The 22,204-nt window shown below is 35.8% G+C and overlaps 1 protein-coding gene across 1 annotated transcript in view; it reads left to right on the forward strand.

Moving 5' to 3' along the window:
• KLHL1 (kelch like family member 1) overlaps positions 1–22,204 on the forward strand; it is a 174,803-nt gene that overhangs the window by 44,448 nt on the left and 108,151 nt on the right. The window contains exons 2-3 of the mRNA XM_057384477.1: positions 11,832–12,014; positions 19,718–19,854. Of these exons, the coding sequence (XP_057240460.1) occupies positions 11,832–12,014; positions 19,718–19,854 (320 nt within the window). The remainder of the gene's footprint in view (positions 1–11,831; positions 12,015–19,717; positions 19,855–22,204) is intronic.

Consider the following 22,204-nt stretch of genomic DNA (forward strand, 5'->3'; position numbering starts at 1 on the left):
AAAAAATCTTTAAATCACGAACAGTAATGTGGAAAAAGTGATGTTGGGGTCTTCTTTTCTGTGAGATAAGCATTTATTATGCCACAGGTTGCTCTGTAGCTCTCTGTAACTATACATGATATTGAGGCTTTGACTGGAGGTTCCATACCTACAAGTTTGCAAATAAGGGCAGTATTTAACATGGATGTGTATCTACTTACCTTTTTATTTAATTCGCTCTAGCGTATCACTCCTATTGCCTGATTTCAGCCTCCCTAGATAGTAATTTTACRTATACTGTGATAGACAAAAGCAATATTAATGGCTGGATTTTTGTGCTACCGTGCATGCATATGAAAAATTCATTAGACCTTTTTCATATTGATCATAGGATGAAGAACATAGCTTGGTTTTGTGCTGGGTTAATGAGTGGTAGCTATTATAAAATATGTAGCCTCTAATTGCTTGTGAGTTAAGTTCACAGTGTTGTAGTGATCCTGCAGTGTAGAAACTGAAACCATCAAATTCATCTTAGACAGATTTCACCAAATTGTCAATTTTAATTGCTATTTCCTGGATTAGCAAGAAAATGTACTGACACTTCAAAACAGCAGGACAAAATCACCTACAATTTATATCTGTATTTCAGACATATCTTTCTCACTGATTTACAGGTGCTGTGAAATTGATGAGAGTCATCCAAAGATATATGACACTTGATAGATCTGTAACAAATAGCAGGAAGAGAGTGTATGCTGCAAGCCACTGAATGCTGTGCAAGYTCCATAGAAGCTTGTCTCGCAAAAGGACATGGATTCAATCATTCCTACAGTTTACTGAAGGGCAGYGTGTGCACCTGTGTGTGTTGTGATCTCCCAGCTCATCAACTGCAGTACTTAACTGAACTAGAATTTAATCTGGGAATTTTAAAGATTCAGCTTCCAGCAGTCTTTGACAAGATTTCTATTGCAGTCATAATGTGTTTTAAGCTCTGACATGCTATGTATGCTGTGGAATATCAGCACATAATATAGTAGCAAAATGAAATTTTATTGAAATGTATACTGAGGAAAAAAWTCATAAAATACTTGCTTATTCTTTTTTGAATGCCATTGCCATCACTCACCTATATAACTTCTGTTCATACAAAGTCCTTGTGCCACAAATTAAGTGCTGGCAAGAAAACATCTCTTAATAATAAGGTGATCTGCATCCTTGTATGTTTTTGTGCACACACTCTGAATGAGTAACTGTGTCAGCTAATTTACTTAGTTTATCCATATAGATATGGCCATTCGTCATGACAAGATTGTTAGCATGACACAAGCATCTCTTAGGCATAATGCAAGCCATCCATTCAAAAAAATAGGGCACTGTTACAAAGKGAAGCCAAAGCAGCTCTCTCTTAGGTGTCTCAGTAGTAAATCCAGCACTGCTCTTTTACAATCTGAAGTTGCATTATTCCAAGTAGCATGGGATAGAAGAGATGTGCTATGTCAGTGGCACTGGCACTGGTTTTATGAAGTTCTGAAGTGTCAGTTCCTGGAGAATTACACAACACTGATAGCAGCAGCTAATGGAATTAAAACCCATTATAATTGTCTGAAAGATATGGGAGTTTTCCCATAGTGTATTAGAAAACTCTCTGTGTGTGGTGTTGTCTTCATCAGTTTCTGAATTTGCCATCATTAGTGTGTTTGTTTGTAAAAATCTCACTTTGTTTGGAAGTATATGCATGGGTGGTGATATTTAGATGATGTAGGAGAACTATTTTATGTTATGTTTGACCATTTAAGAGTCTCATTGCACTTGGTCATCTGGAATAAGCTGCATTAACAACTGGACACCAAGGAAGATGAAAGCTTATGCTTTGTGAGCCTGTGTTTTTGCTAGCACTGCTCAGCTGATGCTGCACAGTGATACACAATATATTGCCATGATTTTTTTTAGCTATTGGCAAAGGAAAATTTCTCTTATTTTCACTATGGCATCTACTACTTCGTTTTCTTCCTGCATCTGTCTGCTTGTGGCTGCTTGTTAGGGAGTAGTCAAAGTGCTCAATGAGTAGTCATCGTGAGCACTTTACATCTGCAAGGAGACAGGGAAATACATCTCCACCCTGTTGCATTTCACTGCTCTGGCTGGTGAATGTTAGCCTCCTGTACAACAGTCTTTGTCTCAGACTTCCCAAGTGATAACTCCCACTGTAAATGCCACAGSAGACACGAAGTTTTCTCATCCAGCTTAAATCTCACTGGTGGCTTCTCTGCCATGAACAACTACCTTATGAACTTTTGTTATTTGCCTATTCAGTAATGGATAGGATCAAAGGAAGTGGAGAATACTTTGAAGGAATTCATGTCAATTATTACCATAAAACAAACAAATAAAAATAAACTGCAGGAAATGGTATGTATATCTTGAACAGTGCAGAAAGGATTTAATTTTGTCATTATATTTTAGAAATGGGAGGATTTCCACTTCTGTAGGGAAGTTGAGGTTAGGTTAAATGCAGTTTTGAATTTAGGAGTCCTAATAATCCTTTTCATTCAGCTTTTGGTTGGTAGAAATCATAAAATGCTAGAAATATTTAACCAGAGTATTAAAAAGTTTTATGATGGCAATCTGTCTTCATAATGGAGGGGGTTGCATTACCAACTGAGTAATTAAAGTATGAGTGTACTGTGAATGCATTGTGAAYACTTGATGCCTGTGATGAATGCAGGACACTTTCATATTTTACGTATTTATYTGCCTTAAGAGCATAAGAGTCTTGGAAGACAATACATCAATTTTTTTTTTTCTTAATGACAAGCCAGCAGTTTCACAAATATAAGGGATTTCATATTTGCAGTGGCACAGTTTTATTTATTTATWATTTCAACTTGGAGTCAAAATCTTCATTAAATGCACACGGTGAATGAGGGCAATGGTTTTGATGGGGTTGGGGAAGAATGGAGAAAGAAATGCCTATCTGAAGAAGGAACCTTACTTTTAAAAGAATTATTCCTGGTGTAAAGCAAAGTTGTTTCCTTTCAGTAGGAATTTTGTCTACTTCTATGATGGTAAAAGCAAAAGAGGAGGAAAGCAAAACAGCTGGGTTGTATTTCAATGAGACAGGCTCGCTTGATTCTTGAGCTAGAAAAAGAGAAATACTACTGTCAGTAACTTAAGAAAAGGTGGTTGTACTTCTTGGTTGTTCTCCAATGGTGTATGTATTTTAAAATAGAGGTTTCCTGTGACATCTTTTCTGGATTATGTTTTTGAAAGAATGGGTTGCCTCCTTTCAGGAAGCATTTGCTTTTTCCCGAAAAAAAAGCATGCTTTGAGGAATTTTGCATAGCATTTTACTAAAAGCATGCTTTGAGGAATTTTGCATAGCATGAGTTAAACAGTTGTTGAAAATTTTCTTGACTTGAAAAGGTATATAAAATGGATRTTTTCTCAGTAATGGCATTATTTTTGTCTGGGTTATCTTTCATTTTATCTCCCAGAATACATAAATTGGAAAGAAATGTGTCCATTAGTAGTACAGACCGTTAACTTTTCAGTCATGTGGGTTTATATGTACCTCGTACCTGTTTGCAGGGCTTTTATACTTGTAGGCTCTTTGTTTCCTGTATCCTCTGTGATACAAAAAATAATCCATGTAGCAAGATCCAATATGATAGAAAGYTCTGATAGCAATGTGAATGTGTAAAATGTATCAATATGTGTCCAAGCCATTTAAATATACCTATGTGTAGCTAGGAGAACTCTATTCGTTTGAGTTAATCATCTGTTTTCCAGGAACAGCTGGAACAAATTGCTCCCTCTATTTGGTCTTGCAAAGCTGAAAAAGCAGGGGATGCAGCATTAGCTGTGTGTGGGAGTGAGCAGTCCAAACCTGCATTTTCTCTGTTGCACATCAAGACTATTTAGAGGCAGAATAGGTCAAAGATATGGGATGGGGGSCAGAAAGTGTTATTTTCAAGGAAGAGTGATGGCTGCTAACTTGTGACAGAGGTTTGTAGTGTATCATTGCTACAGCTGTCAGGTGCCTGACAGGACTGCCATGATGAACAATAAAAAAATMAACTTTCATTCAACAGTTTTCTCTGGACTTTAGGAAGTGTTTGGAACTTGAAATAGGGTTTATAAAATGATCATTTTTGTGTTGCAATGAGTTTCAGAAAGGTTGAGAATGATTTWAGGTATGAATTTTCTGCTGTGATACACTACAGTAAATTGTATTTTTACATGATGAGAAGAAACACTAAGAGATAATAGTTACATTTCAAAGACACTGTAAGAAGCAGTGAGTAGATTTGAAAGAAGAATTTTTTTTTAAAAGTGTTCCTTTGATTGGTGGATGTTGCACAAAATACAAGCACACAGAACAAAATATTCATTGTCTTAGATCCTATGAGGCAACTAAGCTATCAGTCAGAAGAGAGTTAGTTTAGTTTTATTTCTATTTATCTTTTTTTTTTTTTTTTTTTTTTTTTTTTTTTTTTTTTTTTTTTTTTTTTTTTTTTTGGTCATGATTTGRAGATTTTGAATTTTCAGGGGGAAATAAAAAGTGAGACACGTGAGAGAAATGGACCTGCAGACGCCAAGGTGAGTTCAGGGGTGGGAGGAGCTGCTCCAGGCACTGGAACTGAGATTCCCTGCAGCCTGTGGTGTGGACCATGGTGACGCAGCTGTGCCCCCCTGCATGGGGGACCTCGGGCTAGAGCAGGTGGGTGACTGAAGGAGGCTGTGCTGTGGACCCATGGAGAGAGGAGCCCACACTGGWGCAGGTTTCTCCATMGGAATTTTGACCCCAGGGCAGACCCTTGAAGGACTGCACCCCTGGAAGGGGGTTCCTCTCCCTGAGGAGAAAGGAATGGCAAAGTGCGAACTTCCTGCACCCCCATTCCCCATCTCCCTGTGCTGCTGAGGGGGAGACGRCAGAGAGATTGGGAGTGAAGTTGAGCCCAAAAAATGGGAGTTACTGGGGAGGGTGTTTTAAKATAGGTGTTTTATTTCCTCTGTTTTGATTGTTAGTAAATTAAATTATTTTCACCAAGTTGACTCTTTTTTTGCCTGTGATGGTGATTTTTGAGTGATCTGTCTAGCCATCTCCTTATACATTAGGTGTCTCAAGAGCTGTTGAGATCTGACGTTGTGAATTAAAACAAAAACACACACACACACACACACACACACACACACAAAGCAAACAAAAAACCCTCCAAAAAACAAATCTTATCTTAAAATACCCAATTGAATAAATTATCATATGTGAAATGAAATCAAGTCAGTTCCACAAGCTTGCTCTTTACTAAAAGCATGCTTTGGGGAATTTTGCCGAACTTGAAAAAACAGTCGCTAAAAATGTTTTGTTTTTTTTTTTACTGGAAGGGTTATATATAATGGATATTTTCTCAGTAATGGCACCATTTCTGTCTGAGCTATCTTCCATTTTACCTCTAAGAATATATAAATTGGAAAGTAAACATCCCCATTAGTAACACAAAACTGTAAWTTTTCAGTTGGAAACTTCTGTATCAGAATATTTTATGTATTRCATCTTCTCAAAAATTCCTAAGTGAATAAAATTGATAAAAGCTTTCCTTATGAGATAAGTGTTTTGGTATGTCTTTTAAGGCAGTTTATAGTTGTAATTTAAAACAATATCAAAATGAAACTTTTTTAACCTTGTCATATAAAAGCATTACAATGAGGCATTTTGCTGTCTATTGAGGAAAATAGCCCCATCATCCCAACCGTCCAACCATTGACCTAATTAAAAAAATCACAGAAACAACAAACTTCAGACTTTGCATATATTTAATTTTTTTGCAAGTATTTTTTTTTTTTTTTTTAAGTTTGAAATCAGTCTATTTTAAATTGTTGCTGCTCACTCTCAATCTTTATTTGGAAACTCTATTTTTTCAATATCAGTCAAGACAGTGTTGTGACTGCTGAGCCCATTTAGTTGTTCATCCATGGAMTCTGAATTGCTGTGAGCTGTAAGTATTGGAGAGACATGCTGAAACTAACATTGGCAGAAAGTAGAGCACAATATCGGAAGGAGTATAGTGGAGGTGAGCAAAAGCTTACGCTGTTTTTAAGACTGGACACTGCACGGTGGAGAAAGAAGAGAGGGAATAGGAAGTTTGAAGCAGTTGTTTAGAAGATTGTAGAGGGTAAAAGGTGAGAAAGTGCAAAGAGATAAAGGATCAGTTGAACACTTAAAGAACCAACCAAAYAGACTAACACTTTAAGGGGTTCCAAGGGCATAGGATATGAGGCAAACTCATTTCATCAGTGAAAGTAATACATTCTAGAAAAAACAGGGGAAGACTGAAGGAATCTAAAGCATTTATCAGTATAACTGAATTCTGTAAGTAATTGCTTTCAGAAGAATGAGATTATTTTAGTAATGGTTCATTAATTGAATTAATTTTATTTAACATTTTACTTTTATAACAAAAAAAAATAAAAATAAAACATTTTAAAAAGAAGTTAAATCTAAAGTAACCGAGTATTTCAGGAGGCTATGGTATCTTTATTGTTGATTATCACCACTGACAATAGAGARGTCTATGCTTGTAGTTTAGATTAGGTGAAGGATCTTAGATAAGGAAAAGTCCAACTGATAGTATTTTGAACTAAACCAAAACAGATGCCTTGCTTTGTATATTTTCTTAGTAACTTGGAAAAATCATGCTGCAAACAAAGTATTCCTTCTCAMACCATATGTCTGCATTTTTTTCCAGTCAGCTACTGTAGTGGGTTGACCCTGGGTGGACACCAGACACCCACAAAAGCCACTCTATCATTCCCCTCTGCAACTGGACAGGGCAGAAAAAACACAGCGAAGGGTTCATGGGTTGATATAAGAACTGGGAGAATCACTTAGTAAATACTGAAACAGGCAAAACAGAGTCTACTTGGGGACATTAACTGAATTTATTACTAACAAAACCAGAGCAGGATAATGAGCAGTAAAATAAATCTAACAAACACCTTTCCCCCACTCCTTCCTCCTTCCCAGCCGCTACCTACTCCCCTGCATYAGTGCAGGGAGACAAGGAATGGGGGTCGTGGTCAGTGCATCACGTGTTGTTCCTGACTTTGCTCAGGGAGAAGAGTCTTTCCATTGCTCCAACATGGGGTCCCTCCCACTGTAGACAGTTCTTGATATCCTCCAATGTACGTCCATTCCATGGTCAACAGTTCTTCACAAACTGCTGCAAGCTGGTCACTCTTCCACAGGGAGCAGTGCTTCAGGCATTGGATGCTCCAGCATGGGTCTCAAGTCCTATCAAAGAAAATTTTCTGCAGAGTGAGAATCTGCTCCTGTCTCCACAGGTCTGCGGGTCCGTGCCAGGACCCTTGTGCATTACAGGGCTCTCACAAGTTCRCAGTCTCCTCTCAGACATTCACCTGCTCCAGGATGGGGCTCTGCCGTGGGCTGTGGGTGGATCTCTGTGTCCCCATGATGCTCCATGGGCTGCAGAGRAGCAGCTCCTTCACCATKACCTGCACCAGGGACTCCAGGGGAATGTCAGCTGCAGCACATGGAGTACCTCTTCCTGCTCCTTCTTCACTGACCTCAGTGTCTGCAGGGCTGTTCCTCCCACATCTTCTCATCCTGCTCTTCTCTGGCTGCAATTACATCTATGCAGTAACTTTTTTTTTTTTTTTTTTTTTCTTTTAAAATCTGTTATCACAGAGGTTTTACTACTGTTTCTGATTGACCCAACCTTGGCCAGCAGCACGTCCATCTTGGCTTTACTGGACATGGAGCAAGCTTCCAGTAGCTTCTCATGGAAGYCACCCCTGTACCCGACTCCACCCCCCAACAAAACCTGGCCACCCAAACTCGATACAGCTACTAAACAAGGCACACACTTCTTCTCTATAGAAGCGGTTTGGTGTGGTGCAATAGTCCCTACTCATTGTCCTTCCTAYGTTTCTGAAGAGCTGCTCAAACAATCTGTCTGAGATGACACAATAAACTGGTAACTGGGTTTTTTTCTTGTCTGGTGGTATTAAGATGTACAGAAACACAGAACAAAAGAGGATTCAGCTGTGTTTTTGCTGGGCACACAGATGTCCTAGTGATTGTAGTTTGCCTTATGGTGTTCAAAGAATGATTTACAAGCATCTTGTTTCACAAATTGCCTGTAGGAGGAAACACTGTTGTAAAGTATACATTATGCAGATTTATCTATAGAACAATGAGTTTAAAATGTGCACTGGACTCTTTTTTTTTTTTTTAATTATTTTACGTAGGAAAGGGATCTGTGAGACAGAAACAATATCTCTGAGCAAAATTGGTAAAACTAAAAAGTCCTATTTGATATTCTGATTATTTTTATCTGGCATTTCTACCTGCTGAAACTCTGGGCAGAGCCTGTAGYTGCAGATATGATTGCTGATAGCAGAATGAAAAGCATAGCTTTTGCTCACAAATAGAACTTTAGCATTGCTGTTGCAGTAAGAAAACTGTTTAAAGTCTTTACAAAACTCCCTCTTGCCTTTTTGCAAGTGATCACTAATGAAAGCCATGACTTTTGACAGTCCATCTTAGTTGGTGCAATTTCACAGGCTATTGATTTCTAAGCATTCAATAAGTAATTTTTAGAGAACGAATTGTGTGAAGATTTTTTTCACTCATATATGGAATGCTTCTTCTGGTTTTGCAAGCTATAAATAGCAAAGCAATGTTTTTTCACTGAAGAACTTGATATATTTTGTTTCTTGATTATATATTTTGGATATGTAGACAATAATATGCACTAAATTAAATTGAACAGGTTGTGCAAAAGTTTGCATGATCAATCTTACATAAGTGAAAACTGAAAAATGTTAAATAGAACAGGATTTAATATTCCAGTAACAATGAAATTATATTACGTTTTCTGGTTAAAGAGTTCTTTTTTKGGGGGCAGGGCCTTCAGTGGAATTAAGAATAAATGCATTCAAATTGGGTCTTTAAAATACCTGAGTATTCTCTAAAGCACTCTGCCATATACGCTGGTAGGAATCTGTTGTTTTCTGCACCTCTATGAATGTAATTTCCAGAATGGAAACATTTTTAAGTCTAAGCCACACAGAGGGATGTGGTATAGTTTCAAGTCATGTGAATTCTGTATTTCAAAGTACTTGGTTTTTATTCTTTTGTTCAGATTATGGTTTAACTACTGATTTTGTAATTGCTTAACAAGAAGGATACCGGTAGCTAAATCTGTGTGTGAAGTCCCTTTTCCCCTGGCATTTTCTCTTTAACTCCTCAACAGCATTACTGCAAGCTAGAGGTTTTAATCTCTTGATTCTTGCTCAAGTCAGTATTTTTTTTTTCTAGTAAAAGAGAAGCATTGTGGATTTGGATGTTTTAGATTCTCTAGGTTTTTATTTCTATTTGCACTATTTTAAAATCTGTAATGGGTCAAGGAATGGATTTTTCTCTACACTTTTGGGCTCTTTTATCATTTCTCTTTTAATGGCATGATGCTGTTCTTAACCCTGAAAATTAGTCTGTACAAACTTGCTAAGGTGGATTTTTTCCTTTTTTTTTTTTTTTTTTTTTTTTTTTTTTTTTTTTTTTTTTTTTTTTTTTTTTAATTATGTGATATGCACTCTGGTTTCGTTAAAAAAAAAATAAGATTATTGGTTATTAGCAATGTTGATAACTTTTGTGAGCCTTTTAGTATTCTCATGCCTTAGTATCGCCCTGAAGTATCATTGCTGTAATCCTGAGAAAGGTTTGGTTTCCTTATTTCTATACTTTTAACTAAGTCTGTTAAAGATACAAATGTTTTAGTCTGGACAACTCCCAAATGTTTGAAATTTCTGCAGTTGTTCAAGCTTTGCACTTGCTAGCTGAGGGAGATTATGGAAAAAGTCCACCTGGAGTCTGTCCAGTTCACTGATTAGATGATTTTGAGGTACACAAATGCTAACTCGGGGAGGTTTCAGTCAGATTTGTGTTGGAGTTGCTGCTGAATGCAATCAACAAGCATCTCACTGAATCTGTGGTTCGTGCACCTAAACAAGAGCAATATATGCAAAGATAAATGTAATTTTCATATATCACTAGTTGGCCCTGAGTACCTATACGTACCTTTCACAAACTGGTAATTGCCAAAAAATGGTATTTGCTTTAACTAATTCCTACTTTAACGAGTTGCTATCTGAATTTAAAGCATTGATTATGCAGACAGAGCATCCATAATGAAACAGAGATAGCAYATGAATAGGATAAGCAGCAGGCTTTTTATCTGGGCTTTCTTAGAAAATAAATTAGAGATTAACTTATTGTCTTCTACTAAGCTTACYGCTTGCTATTTTCCAGGCTAATAGTTAAAATATGCTGGCTTGCTTTTGAGCATTTGCTTACTGACKTGGTAAGTGACAGATATGCTGAGTTAGAGGATAGAAAGTGTAGCTTATAAATGGCTAGCAGGAAAGAGAGCAAAATTTGTGGCAAACGCTGCGTAGCAACTCAAGAACAAAACAGACTGAGCTTATTATAGTCCAATCTTACTTCACAAGACTAAATTCAATCAAGGTACTTCTCTTTTTCTGACCTGGAAAAGATAACATTTTGAATAGCCCAAAACATTCAGGGCTAGTATCCTGTCTGTTCAAATGTAAGCTGACCTAGACCTACCTTCTGAGCTAACAAACAACGTGAACCCATTAAGATCTGCTTATTCCTGTTATTTTCCTTTCTCAGAATTCCTGTTGTTGACACTTCTAAATTCCCCAGAGGAGTGGAAAAAATGTATCTGTGTAGACCTATCAACCTCTTTTATTAGGCATTAATTTATTTCTCGTAAATTACTTGACATTCTAATTATCCAGCAGTAAAGCTAAAGAAATTTGTGTATGGCTACAATCAAAGTGAAATTGAAAAAAATAAAGAAAAAAAAAGCCGATATTTTTGCCCACTGCTCATTCTGATGAGCTTAGTTCTATCATTAGAGTTTTGTGGGAAAGTGTCTGTGAAAATAAACTTGGTTTTCTGATCAACATGGTTGAAGTCCAGGTTAGATAGGAACACATAAACAGATTATGTCAATCACAGAATGAATGTGTTTGTTTTGTTTGATCCATTAGGAGAAAATATCTGGCATGAAGTACTTGACAATGTAACAAGATTAGCTCTAACAGAATTAAGCAACTCTTTCTTTCTAAATCACCAATTTATAACTATTTATGTTGAGGAATCATGTTTAATAACATTTTGCCAGTTCAATTTCCTATACTCAGGCTCACACATACTGTTACCTTTCCAGCACAGAAATGGCACTATCAATTTCTTTAAAACAACTGATAATTTTTCAGTATTTGACTTAATGTTACAAAAATGAATTTATTAATTTTAAATGAAGCTAAGGTATAATGAAGTTACTTAATTTTAAATGATAGCTCATTCTGTTAAGTTAGTACCGGTACATGGNGGGTGGGGGTGGATGGTGGGGCAAGATGAAAAAGTAGCTGCGTTGGTTCCCTGTGAAATTTTATGCATGCCACCTTCAATTATGCAGGATTCCAGCTGTGTGAGGCCTAGTGATTCCTGTGACAGAAAGATGGACCAGTCTTTTTCTGCTTGGAACTGTTGAGCCCCATACAGTGGCTGTAGGAGATTATGTGGAACACTTTTGGACAAAACATAATTCAAAAGCAMATCACTAGAATATCTCAAAAATTGGGAGTTTCTCTCTCAATGCAGTAAGATTTTTATATCTTGTACTTCTGGTGATGACAACAGGGAAAGGAGGCACTGATTACTTGTRTCAGAATCTGGAAGCTGTGGTGAAGTCAACACCTGGTCACATCTATCTACATGGAGTCTCTCTTGTGATTTACAGGCTGTCAGGAGCCAGCCATCCCTTGCCACCCCACTGTGACATGGATTCGTGTAGCTCTGAGGAATTCTACCAGGCTGTTCACCATGCAGAGCAAACCTTCAGGAAGATGGAGAGCTACTTGAAGCAGCAGCAGCTCTGTGACGTTATCCTGATTGCTGGGGATCGCAAGATACCTGCACATAGGTAGGAGATAAGCATGAAATATTGAAATTACAAAAGCAAATGGATATGTGTATTCCTTAGAACAGTGTTTCCTGTTGCCCCTTATGCTTCTTTCCTCTTGCTTTAAACACGAGTGTAAGTGGCTGCAAAAGGTAGATTTGAAGGTTGGGGCTTTGAAGGTGAGGGGTTTTTGTACCAATTTCAAAAGTTCAAGCAGCACTCAACTAGCAAACTGATGGTGAGTGTGACAAACAATTCTCCCTGCTGTGATGATGTTTTTATGTGAAGAGGATGGAAATTTCTGAAATGGGATACTKTATAGCTTCACTGAACATAGCATCATTTCTAGCTTAAGATCCTGATACTCTGATAAATCTGTTGTAGAGTCTCTCAGACACTTACAGTACAATACTGAACACTTTATTCCCATAAACTGTACCTTTCAATGAACTGAAAAAAATCTTATTTACTTTTAATGATAATTATTGGTATAAAAATTATAATTACATTAGAATTTCTAGAGTTCTATTAAATTGTCAGGTATTAAAGATGCCASTATTTATGAAACTGCTTGGTTTTGGACAACAATTAGAGCTTAAAGAAGTTATTCTTCATTRAGATTTTGATCTCAACAATACGCTTTCCTTTAATGCATAAGAGAATTCAATCTTAGAGTTTAGATGAAAATGCAGAGAATAATTCAGAATTTCCTGCTAAGTATTATTGCATCTTAACTCTGTATAAGGCAAGGGTGAGCTATTCCCTGCTTGTGTCCTGATTTCTCTGCTGAGATGCTAAATTCAGATCAGGACTATRGTTCCCCAGCAGGAGGTCAGAAACACAGCCAATGCATTTCTGAACTCATGAATTAACTTCCTGGTGCAGAGGAATACTATAAAGTCATCTTGGCAAATTAGACCATACAAAATTCCTTTTGCCCTAAGTGAGTGTAGACACGGAGACTATTTCTGTTAAACAAAGAAGCTGGATAGTCTATATTGCGACTCCCATAACAGTAAGAGAAAGAAAAAGGTGCAATATTCAAGATGGCAAAGCTGAAGTTATTGTCCAAATGCTAAGAAGTAAAACCAGACAGAGGCCTTCATTAAMATATTTAAATCATGAGTTTTTAAAATTATTTCATTCATTTCCCCTACTATTTTTAATAGTTGGTCATATTTGGTTGCACATCTTTTAGTTGTAAATTTAATTTCACTTTTGTCATTTCCATTCTACAATACATATAARTCCTTTCTGAGCTGGAAAAATGCCCTAATAAGAAGACTGACCATAAAATAATAGCCATAATCTTATTTAGATTTTACAATAAACCTTCAGACACCTTTACATTTCATTTTCTACTTCTCTGTGGTCTGCAGTCAAAAGTCCAAATAACTGGAAWTTTTTTTTATAGTGTTTATTCTATGTTGTTTTAGACAGGTTTGACTGGACAAGCACAGAGAGCTGCTCATTTTACTGTGTTCATTACAATTCTAGAAATTACAGATTGAACTCTGTAATTGGGTTACAGTGCCAGCATGCCCTGGCACAGCATCACCAGCTCATCAAGGGGTGCTCTGCTCTGTGCTGGTACAGCCTCACCTTGAGTATTGCATGCAGTTTTGGGAGCCACAGTATAAGGACAKCAGACTGTTGGAATGTGTCCAGTGGATGGCATCCAAGGTGGTGAAAGGTTTTAAAGGAAAAAATGTGCAAGCAGAGCTGCTGAGGTTACTTACTTGTTGATCCTAGAGAAAAGAAGGCTGAGGGGTGACCACATCATGCTTCCTTGAGGGGAACAGCAGAGGGGGAGGTGCTGATCTCATCTSTGTTGTGACCAGTGAGAGGACCCAAGGAAATGGAATAAGGCTGAGTCAGGGGAATTTCAGACTGGATATTAGAAAAGCGTTCTTCAGCAGATGGGTGGTAAGTCACTCCAACAGGCTTCCCAGGGAAGTGGTAAGAGTTCAAGAAGCATCTGGACCATGTGCTTTATCACATTTTATTTTTGTTTTAGGAGCCTTAAGGGTCCTTTCCAACTAGAGAWATTTTATTATTGTATTAAACCAGAATACTAATGCTATTACTTTATGGAGTGAAAGTAGGTGCAGTAACAAAAATGGACTTTGAAGGGTAAGAGAAACAAGGATGAGGTGTCCTAAGAAAGCAAAAAGAATTGTTCAGCCAACTTATCTCTCCTGAGATTCTGTGAGTGACCTGTCTGGCTTCCACTGTGTGGTTCACGACTGAGCAAGGTTTTCATAGGTCAGCTTTAAACCTGAATTCAAAACTGATTCTGTCTGACATCGATGTTTAMGGGATTGATTCCTGTTTCAAATTGTTTTATTTTTAAAAATTGAAAATGAGGAAGAAACTAAATGATACAGAATATGAAAATAAAGCAGACAAATTCAGGTTAGATTAGAGAATGACAAAAAGTTACATATAAGAATTACTTGGGTCAGGAAGATGTGACAACCCACCATCAAAAGAGGGATTGAAAATCACATACAGGGATTTGAACAAACCAAAGATCCAAAGATCTATGGAAGAAGGGGTTGTGAAGATAAATTAATAATTATGCACTACTGCATCATTTTAGACAGATGCATTATAGAAGAAAAGGATGACAAATGGACTTTAAAAATCTAGATACTTAAACAGTCACATTCTAATGACTTTGCAGATCTATCTCTATACTTTCATCACACCTAGTGTCTGTGTTTCTGACATTTCTACTGATAGTTCAGAGAGTATAGAACTGAACTTTTCCTTCTCCTGGAAGCTTTTTACCTCTTTTTCTTGTGGAGATACAGTGAATAAATTAAATCATTAAGTCTGCAAATTGAGTATCGCAGTTGATTGTGTTGTCTTTCTACAATCAAATATGTATGCTCTGTCTGAATATATGGGTTTTCTTCTGGAGAAAAACACTGAGCTCTGTTTTGTATTTGGATCATAATGGATCTTCTTCAGCTCTTATCTTCCTCACTGTGACGTTTTGCCTGTTCTGCCCATTCCCAAAATTGAGAAATCACTTATATTCATATGTCCTTTTTTTAAATTTTTTTTCATCTTTGTACTGGTTCAAAACAGCATGAAATTCAAAATACTGGCTACAGTAGCAGGTATCTTCAGAAGTTAAACAAGAACACACTGATGGAGTGCTTTGAACACTGGACTTTTTTATCAAATCTCTTTACTGAGAYATGTGCATTACTTGCAGTTTCTGAAGAAAAATAAAGTTCTGGTAGACATTATGTGTTTGGTGGAAATGATGAYTGAATTTGCGGCTGGATTTGTGTAACATTCCTAAAAACATTGTGACAATGTAAGAGATACAATGAGATGTAGGACTGTGTTTCARTTTGTACAGTAGAAGAGATAGAGGTACTGTATTTTCCGTTAAGTTTCTGAGACAGAAAGATTTAAAAGAAGATGAATTAAAGAAAGTTAAGAATGTCATCTCAAAAGGCATGGCCCTCRGAGTAAAGAGAAAACATCATTTTAGTGTAGCTTATTGGTGTCTCTTAGAGATATGTGTTATATAAATAATTAAAACTAAAGAAAGCTGTGTTTGAGTAAAGACAAAAAAACACCTTCTTGTTTCAGGGTTAATAAATTATCTTCAAAATTCCATCTGCCTCTCTATTTGGCTTCTTTGTGGATATTATTATTATTGTTATTCTTCTYMTTATTATTATTATTATTAACCATTACATAGTTGTTCTCAAAAAGAATTGCCACAGTAATCAGGAAAGGTAATCACTACCACTGGCAGTCCAAAACAGTTGATCTGTTCCATAGCCTGGTCCTTTGCTGTATTTAATTCAGAAAAGATGCCACTCTTGATTGTACTGTCCACATTGTTCTGGAATTGTTCTATATGACTAATGTCTACTTCCTTTTTTTCCCTGAAATTATTTCAAGTGCATGCATGGATATACCTTAGAATATGTTCTACAAGCCGTAAAATTTATGATAATGTGGAGCCTTCTGTGTACATTCAGTAAATGTTTGCTGCAGGAAGAGTTGTGAAGCAACTAAGCAACTGAGTTCAGAGCTGTCTGTAGAGCTTTGCTGTTAGCAGACAYACAGAGTGTAGCTGATGTCCTCTGCAGAGCAGCTAATCACATTTAAAAGCAATGAACATAGAATCATGGAATGGTTGGAGTTGGAAGGGACTGTAAAGATCATCTCATTCCATTCCCCCTGCCTTGGGCAGGGACACCTTCCACCASACCAGGTTGTTSAGAGCCCCATCCAGCCTGGCCTTGAACACTTCCAGGGATGGGGCAGCCCCAGCTTCTCTGGCYAACCTGTTCCAGTGCTTCACCACCCTCACAGTGAAGAATTTCTTCCTAATATCTGATYTAAACCTACCTTCTTTCACTCTGAAGCCATTCTGCCTTGTTCTATCACTATAGAACCATATAAAGAACCCTCCTCCATCTTTGTTGTGGGCTCCTTTAGGTMCTGGAAGGCCACAATTAAAGTCCTCTCTTTTATAGGCTGAAAAAGCCAAATTCTCTCAACCTTTCCTTATAGGAGAGGTGCTCCATCCCTCTRATCATCTCGGTGGCCCTGGATGGCTATGACAGGTCAATATTCATCTTGTGTTGTGAATTATTCTACTATTCATTGAAAGGGAGATTTTATTTCTTTCAGAATTCAGAGCTTAAAATTTTCTTAAAGTTTTTAAGCGATCAAGCTTTGTTTGCTTCTTTTAATTAATAAATGCACCATCAGTGTTGAGGCAGTCCTGTATCAAAGGTATATATGAAAGCAGATGTAAAAATGGCAAATAAATATTCTATAATAAACTAAAATAAAGTCTGATATCCTGATAACCTTAATCAGTCACATATTTACAAAATAAATTTATAAAATTTAGTCACACATTTATAAAATAAACCAGAAACTTACCATGCTGAAATTAGTTGTGAAGGTAAAGAAGTCCCTTAATCTGGAGAAAATCTTTCTGGKTTCACAAACTTGCTTTAAGCCATGAGTTACCTGCTATGAGTCTCAAGGATAAAAGAGTTTATTATGTATTCTCACTGCCAGATCAGTAGTTGAAAAAGATGACATCCTCAGACACCTGACCTTTCTTGATTAATAGGTCAACATGCCTTTAAACCAAGATTTTGGGCTGTTTGGAGACTTCTGATCTACAAAAAGCAGCAGATCATTACAAATTAATTGATCTCTTTGATTTCTCACTTTTGATCTTCTATCTCAACCCTTGGAACACAGTAAAGATTTGCAAAAGGTGTCACCTTTCTGAATTAAGTGTAATTAGCAAGTTCCTCTCACTTCAGTTCAATTTGCAGAGCACTTCCCAAGGTAAAAGTTAGTGTCTCGAAAACAGTAAACTTTTTTTTTTGTTTGTAGTAAGTTGATAAAACAACTGATTTAGTATTTCTGTTAACTATTGATTAACATAAGACTCTCAAAAAACCCAATCCTCTTTATTTATCACTGTTCAAAAGCTTGTTTTGCTTCTGTYGGTGTGCTGCTACATCACAGAACATTTAAGCCATCTTCTTTGATAGGTGGTGTAAACCAGTAGGGATAAACCTCTGAGAAAAATGGGTAATGCTGAGTACCTGACTTCTGTGTTATTTTTTTTTATCCCCACTTTTGACTGGATGCTGTGTGTTYCTTTAGACTGAATGCCCCTTTGCAGCTGAAATCCATTGGAGAGCTTCTTGGAGTTTTCTSACCCAAACTGTGGAAAATAACATATTTTTATAGAAGTTTGTGTAAGAGATGTTAATCCTTCTGTTATTTATTTTTGTCCTCCCTCTGTTGTTTTTTGTTTGTTTGCTTTATATTTGACAATATGTCCACAGTAAGATTATATAACAAATAACAGCTGAACATAAATTATGTAAATTAAAAATACAAGATACTGCTGTTTGAAAATGTTTCCATTGATCATTAACTAGTGTATCAAAAATTCTGTTCATTCATTCGTCCATTGTTTTTGATGCAGCCAAGGATTTTGGCCTTTCTTTTAGCAAATGACCAAGCTGAATACCCATAGTTGATTTTAAATGATGGCTAGTAAATCTGAAGCCACATCTAATTCAAAATGGTCTCRAATTAAAATCTCAATCGTAATGTAGTAACACAACATACATAAATTGTCTCTGCTGTCTGTGAAAGTTATACCATAGAACACCATCAATATTTCATGCTTTTTTTTCCTTTCCATTATTTCCGTGGTTTTTTTTTATTAAAGCATCTATTAACAATAAATTCACTTATTTATAAGTGGTCAGAAAAAGTATTAGAAGATTTACGAAGATAATAAATAAGATAGAAATAAGATAGAATGAAATAAATAAACAAACATAGAAGTAAATGTTCCTCAATGATGAAAGAATAGAAAATTAGGAGTTTCTGGTGGCAGCACCAAAGTATGTTTCTAAGTTCATCCTTTTGTAGTCATCTATTGTTTTTTAGTAATTACATAAATATAAATGTGAACTTTTTATAAATTAGGATGTTTACTTCTAAAATTAATGATTTCTAGARTTGACCACAGCATGAAAAGTGATAAAACTATTACACCTATTTAGTCATTTCCCATCATTAGAGGCAAAGATGATATATATGTCTTCAAGCTGCTGTACTTGCTGGTAAAATATAGTAGCTTAAAGCACTGTAAAATTATGAAGCCAATTCAAGCTGTCATACTTTACTTAGCTATTGGGATGAGCTAAGAGAGCAAAGGCAATCAATTACCCTGCTGGCTGATGAGAATTAACTTGTTTTTCTCTGCTATTTTTGTTTTTTAATAATTATTTGCCTTGAACAAGCTACTTAACAATATGCAGAAGGTTAAATGTTTTTCTCTTGGTTTCCAAGTTCTCCAGTTGTGATTGTTGTGTCTTTTGTTAATGTGTTTGGATATAATGTTTTCAAATTAATCCAGAAATGTGATCATCTTTATGGAAGCACATGGTACACTATTTATAGCTGTATCACATTTCTATCTCAAGATCATCTGTGAATATTCAGTCCTAACAAGATCAAAATTTCACTCTAGATGGTATTTGGAAGAATGCCTTAACTTAAAGCCCCAGTAATTASAATCCTACCTGACGCTTGGTGTGGTATTGATATATGTAGATCAGATATATCTAGATCAGATCCCTAAACAACAAGCCATGCACATTTTGTAGGTATTTTCAAATTATTTTCTGTAGACACATTTATTAAGAAAAATATTGTATTACACAGTGATTCCATTGTATATTTTTAGTGAGTAGCACAGTAAGCTCCTCACAGTTTAGTGGAAGATTTATAGATTGTCTGAAGTCACACTCTATCATTAAAGTTTATAACAAATAAGCCTTTAAGAACAAAGGAGAGTACCTWTGAATTATCAAATGCATGTCATTAATAAATTGTCTTTGAGACTGACAGATTATCTTATTAACAGTTGGGACACCTGTGTGATTGGAAGATTATCAGAAAGACTAAGTGCTAATTTCTGTGTCTGTTTTATAGTCATATGCTAAAGTAACACTTGGTTCATATCACAGGAGGCAAAACCAAATTAGAATTAAATGTCATGCTGTGTTTTGCTGCCTATGTGCATTGATAATATACTGCTCCTAATAATTTTTAATCTATATGAATATTAACATATATATGAAGTTTTCTAGTGCATATATTCAAGCAAATTATATCAGTTTCTGACTTTTTTGCAGACTCGTCCTCAGTTCTGTCTCTGACTACTTTGCTGCCATGTTTACAAGTGATGTTTGTGAAGCCAAGCAAGAAGAGATCAAAATGGAAGGCATAGACCCCAATGCACTGTGGGATCTTGTTCAGTTTGCGTATACAGGTATTGTGGTGCATATATTGTATACTTCCTGTCGAGGCAGATGTTGATATTTCTGTTCACTACATTCTAATTAATAGTGTTTTTGTTTAAATATTTTTCTTTTTAATCTTAATCATCCAAAATGCTTATTTATCATTTACAAGGCTGATTGCATTTTGTTATCTCTTATCTCCAAGCTATTAAAAATTTCAGACTTTTCAAGTTCAATAGGACAGTCAAGAAAATTGTATCTTTTTCTTGTTTTTCAAATACTTTAAAAGAGTGTCTTATATTCACATAATTCAAATTACATAAGATCACTGAAAGAACAGTTGCATTTTTTGAAGAATATTCCTATGTTGCTGTCTTAATCAATTCTCAGTTTAAGTAACTGCATAAATCTTTAAAAATTTGAAATATCTGAAAGAAAAAATAATAATTTGAAATTTACATTAAAAATTATTTTAAAAGTTTTTTCTGTGAGCTGGATATTGTCACTTTCATTTCCTTTCATAAGCTGGTACTTTTTTAAAGTGTAAACTTATTAATAACTCACAATTCAGAATTAATAACTCAAACCTTTCTTCTGAATAGTTTTTACATTTTAATGCATTGTAGATTTGGGGTTTATCCTTCTTAAGCAACTTGTTATACACAATGTAACTGAGGTGCATTAACATGAAAGAAAGAATGCTAATGTTACAAAATCCAGTAATTAAAAGAGTGGAAATGCCAATAAGATTTATCTTCTGTTGCCTTGAATCATGTACGTATAAAATATATGCTGTTTCCGATTAGTTTACCAAAAGACATTCTTATATTCTTTAAATTAACAATATTTTATCATGATGATTCTATCATATATTTGATTTAGCTTTAATTTGAAATGGCTACCAAAAACTSTGCAGTTTTAATCTTCTCTAAATGCACATGTAATGATTTAATCACAAGTTGCTGTTCACKTTGATATATTTAATCAGGATATGTGCTGGTTTTTTTTTATAACATAATAGCTCTACCATCTTAATAGAAAACAGAAACAGCAAATAAACATAATTTAAGATAAAACTGCTCTTTTTGGGAATAATGTTTGAGAAATACTTATTCTAACAATGTAAGACCATGATTTATGTAGTATTCTACATGTTCAARGAGTAGTGCCCACTCMTGTCAGTTGTGGCTTTGCCACTCTRGAATGTGCATCATCCAGAGGGTTTCAAGCTARRGATCCATGAAATGAAGAAGTTCTTRTGAAGCATAAGAAGGATACAATCTGATTCCTTAGTGAATGAATGGCACAGGAATACTGGGGCAAAATCAAGAATGCCTTGGCACAGAAYAGCAAGAAACACTACTGGTATTGTTAAATCATTCTATAAGAGGAAGGGAAAGAAAAGAGGAGGTAAGAGAAAGATGAAAGACAGTGTTGTTCCCTTGGGGAAAAAACTGTGAAAATACTCGAGTAGTGTATGGTTCTTTTGCCTCAGGTTTCATTAAAATATCACATGGAAACATMAAATGGAGTTGTTGACTGCAAAAGATGGCATGTGAGGGTAGATTAAGGAAAGAAGGAGATTCAGAAAGAAGGCGGGGGAAGGTAAATATTTTTAATATGAATGAAGCTATCTAAGAACTTTGTGGCTATCTCTGAGAACTTTGGAGACTGGATGAGGCAATGGAAAAGTAGAAAAAGAAAATTCCCRCTTTCTACAAAAGCTTAAGATTTTCAGTTGCTCCTTGAGTTGTCTGTGCCATATGATGTACTCCATTATATGAGGTGTAAAACTTGAATGGTTTTTTGTGGTTTAAGGTAATTGAGGGCCAGCCTTCACAAATGGATGAAAAGAAAACCCTAAAAGTAGTACAATTGCCCTGTTTTCTAATTTGTTTCATGTGAATTTACTTCTGTAATATTCTTTCATTTAAACAGTCACACAAAGTCCAAACTATGTCAGAAATCATGTGCTATTGTAACATCATCTTGAAGAATTAGAAACTTACAATGATATCCAAATCTCTAATATCTTCCACTTGCAGTGGAATATAACCATTATCCCTTTTTTCTAACTAATTTTGGGGAACAAATAAGACTTAAAAAATATCTTCTTAAGTTTAGACTTGCAAGTTTCACAAATGCTGATGTTAGAAGAGTGATGAGATTCAGGAAAAGTGAGACAATTTTGCTTGTTAAAAGAGTACATGTTTTGGATGCCATGGATCATTCTGGTTTTCATTATTCCATCTTGGATTTCTCTTCCACTAGGTTCTTTGTCCTGACTTATTCTGATTTATCCTTATTTGTTCTTAGCTTGTGTCCTTATCTTGAAGTTCATGTGGGATTATTTCTTTCTCTATTCCTTTTTTTCTGCAT

This window comes from Malurus melanocephalus, unplaced genomic scaffold (genome assembly GCF_030028575.1).
Source record: "Malurus melanocephalus ecotype Western Australia unplaced genomic scaffold, MMel_1.1 scaffold_711, whole genome shotgun sequence".
Classification (NCBI taxonomy): domain Eukaryota; kingdom Metazoa; phylum Chordata; class Aves; order Passeriformes; family Maluridae; genus Malurus; species Malurus melanocephalus.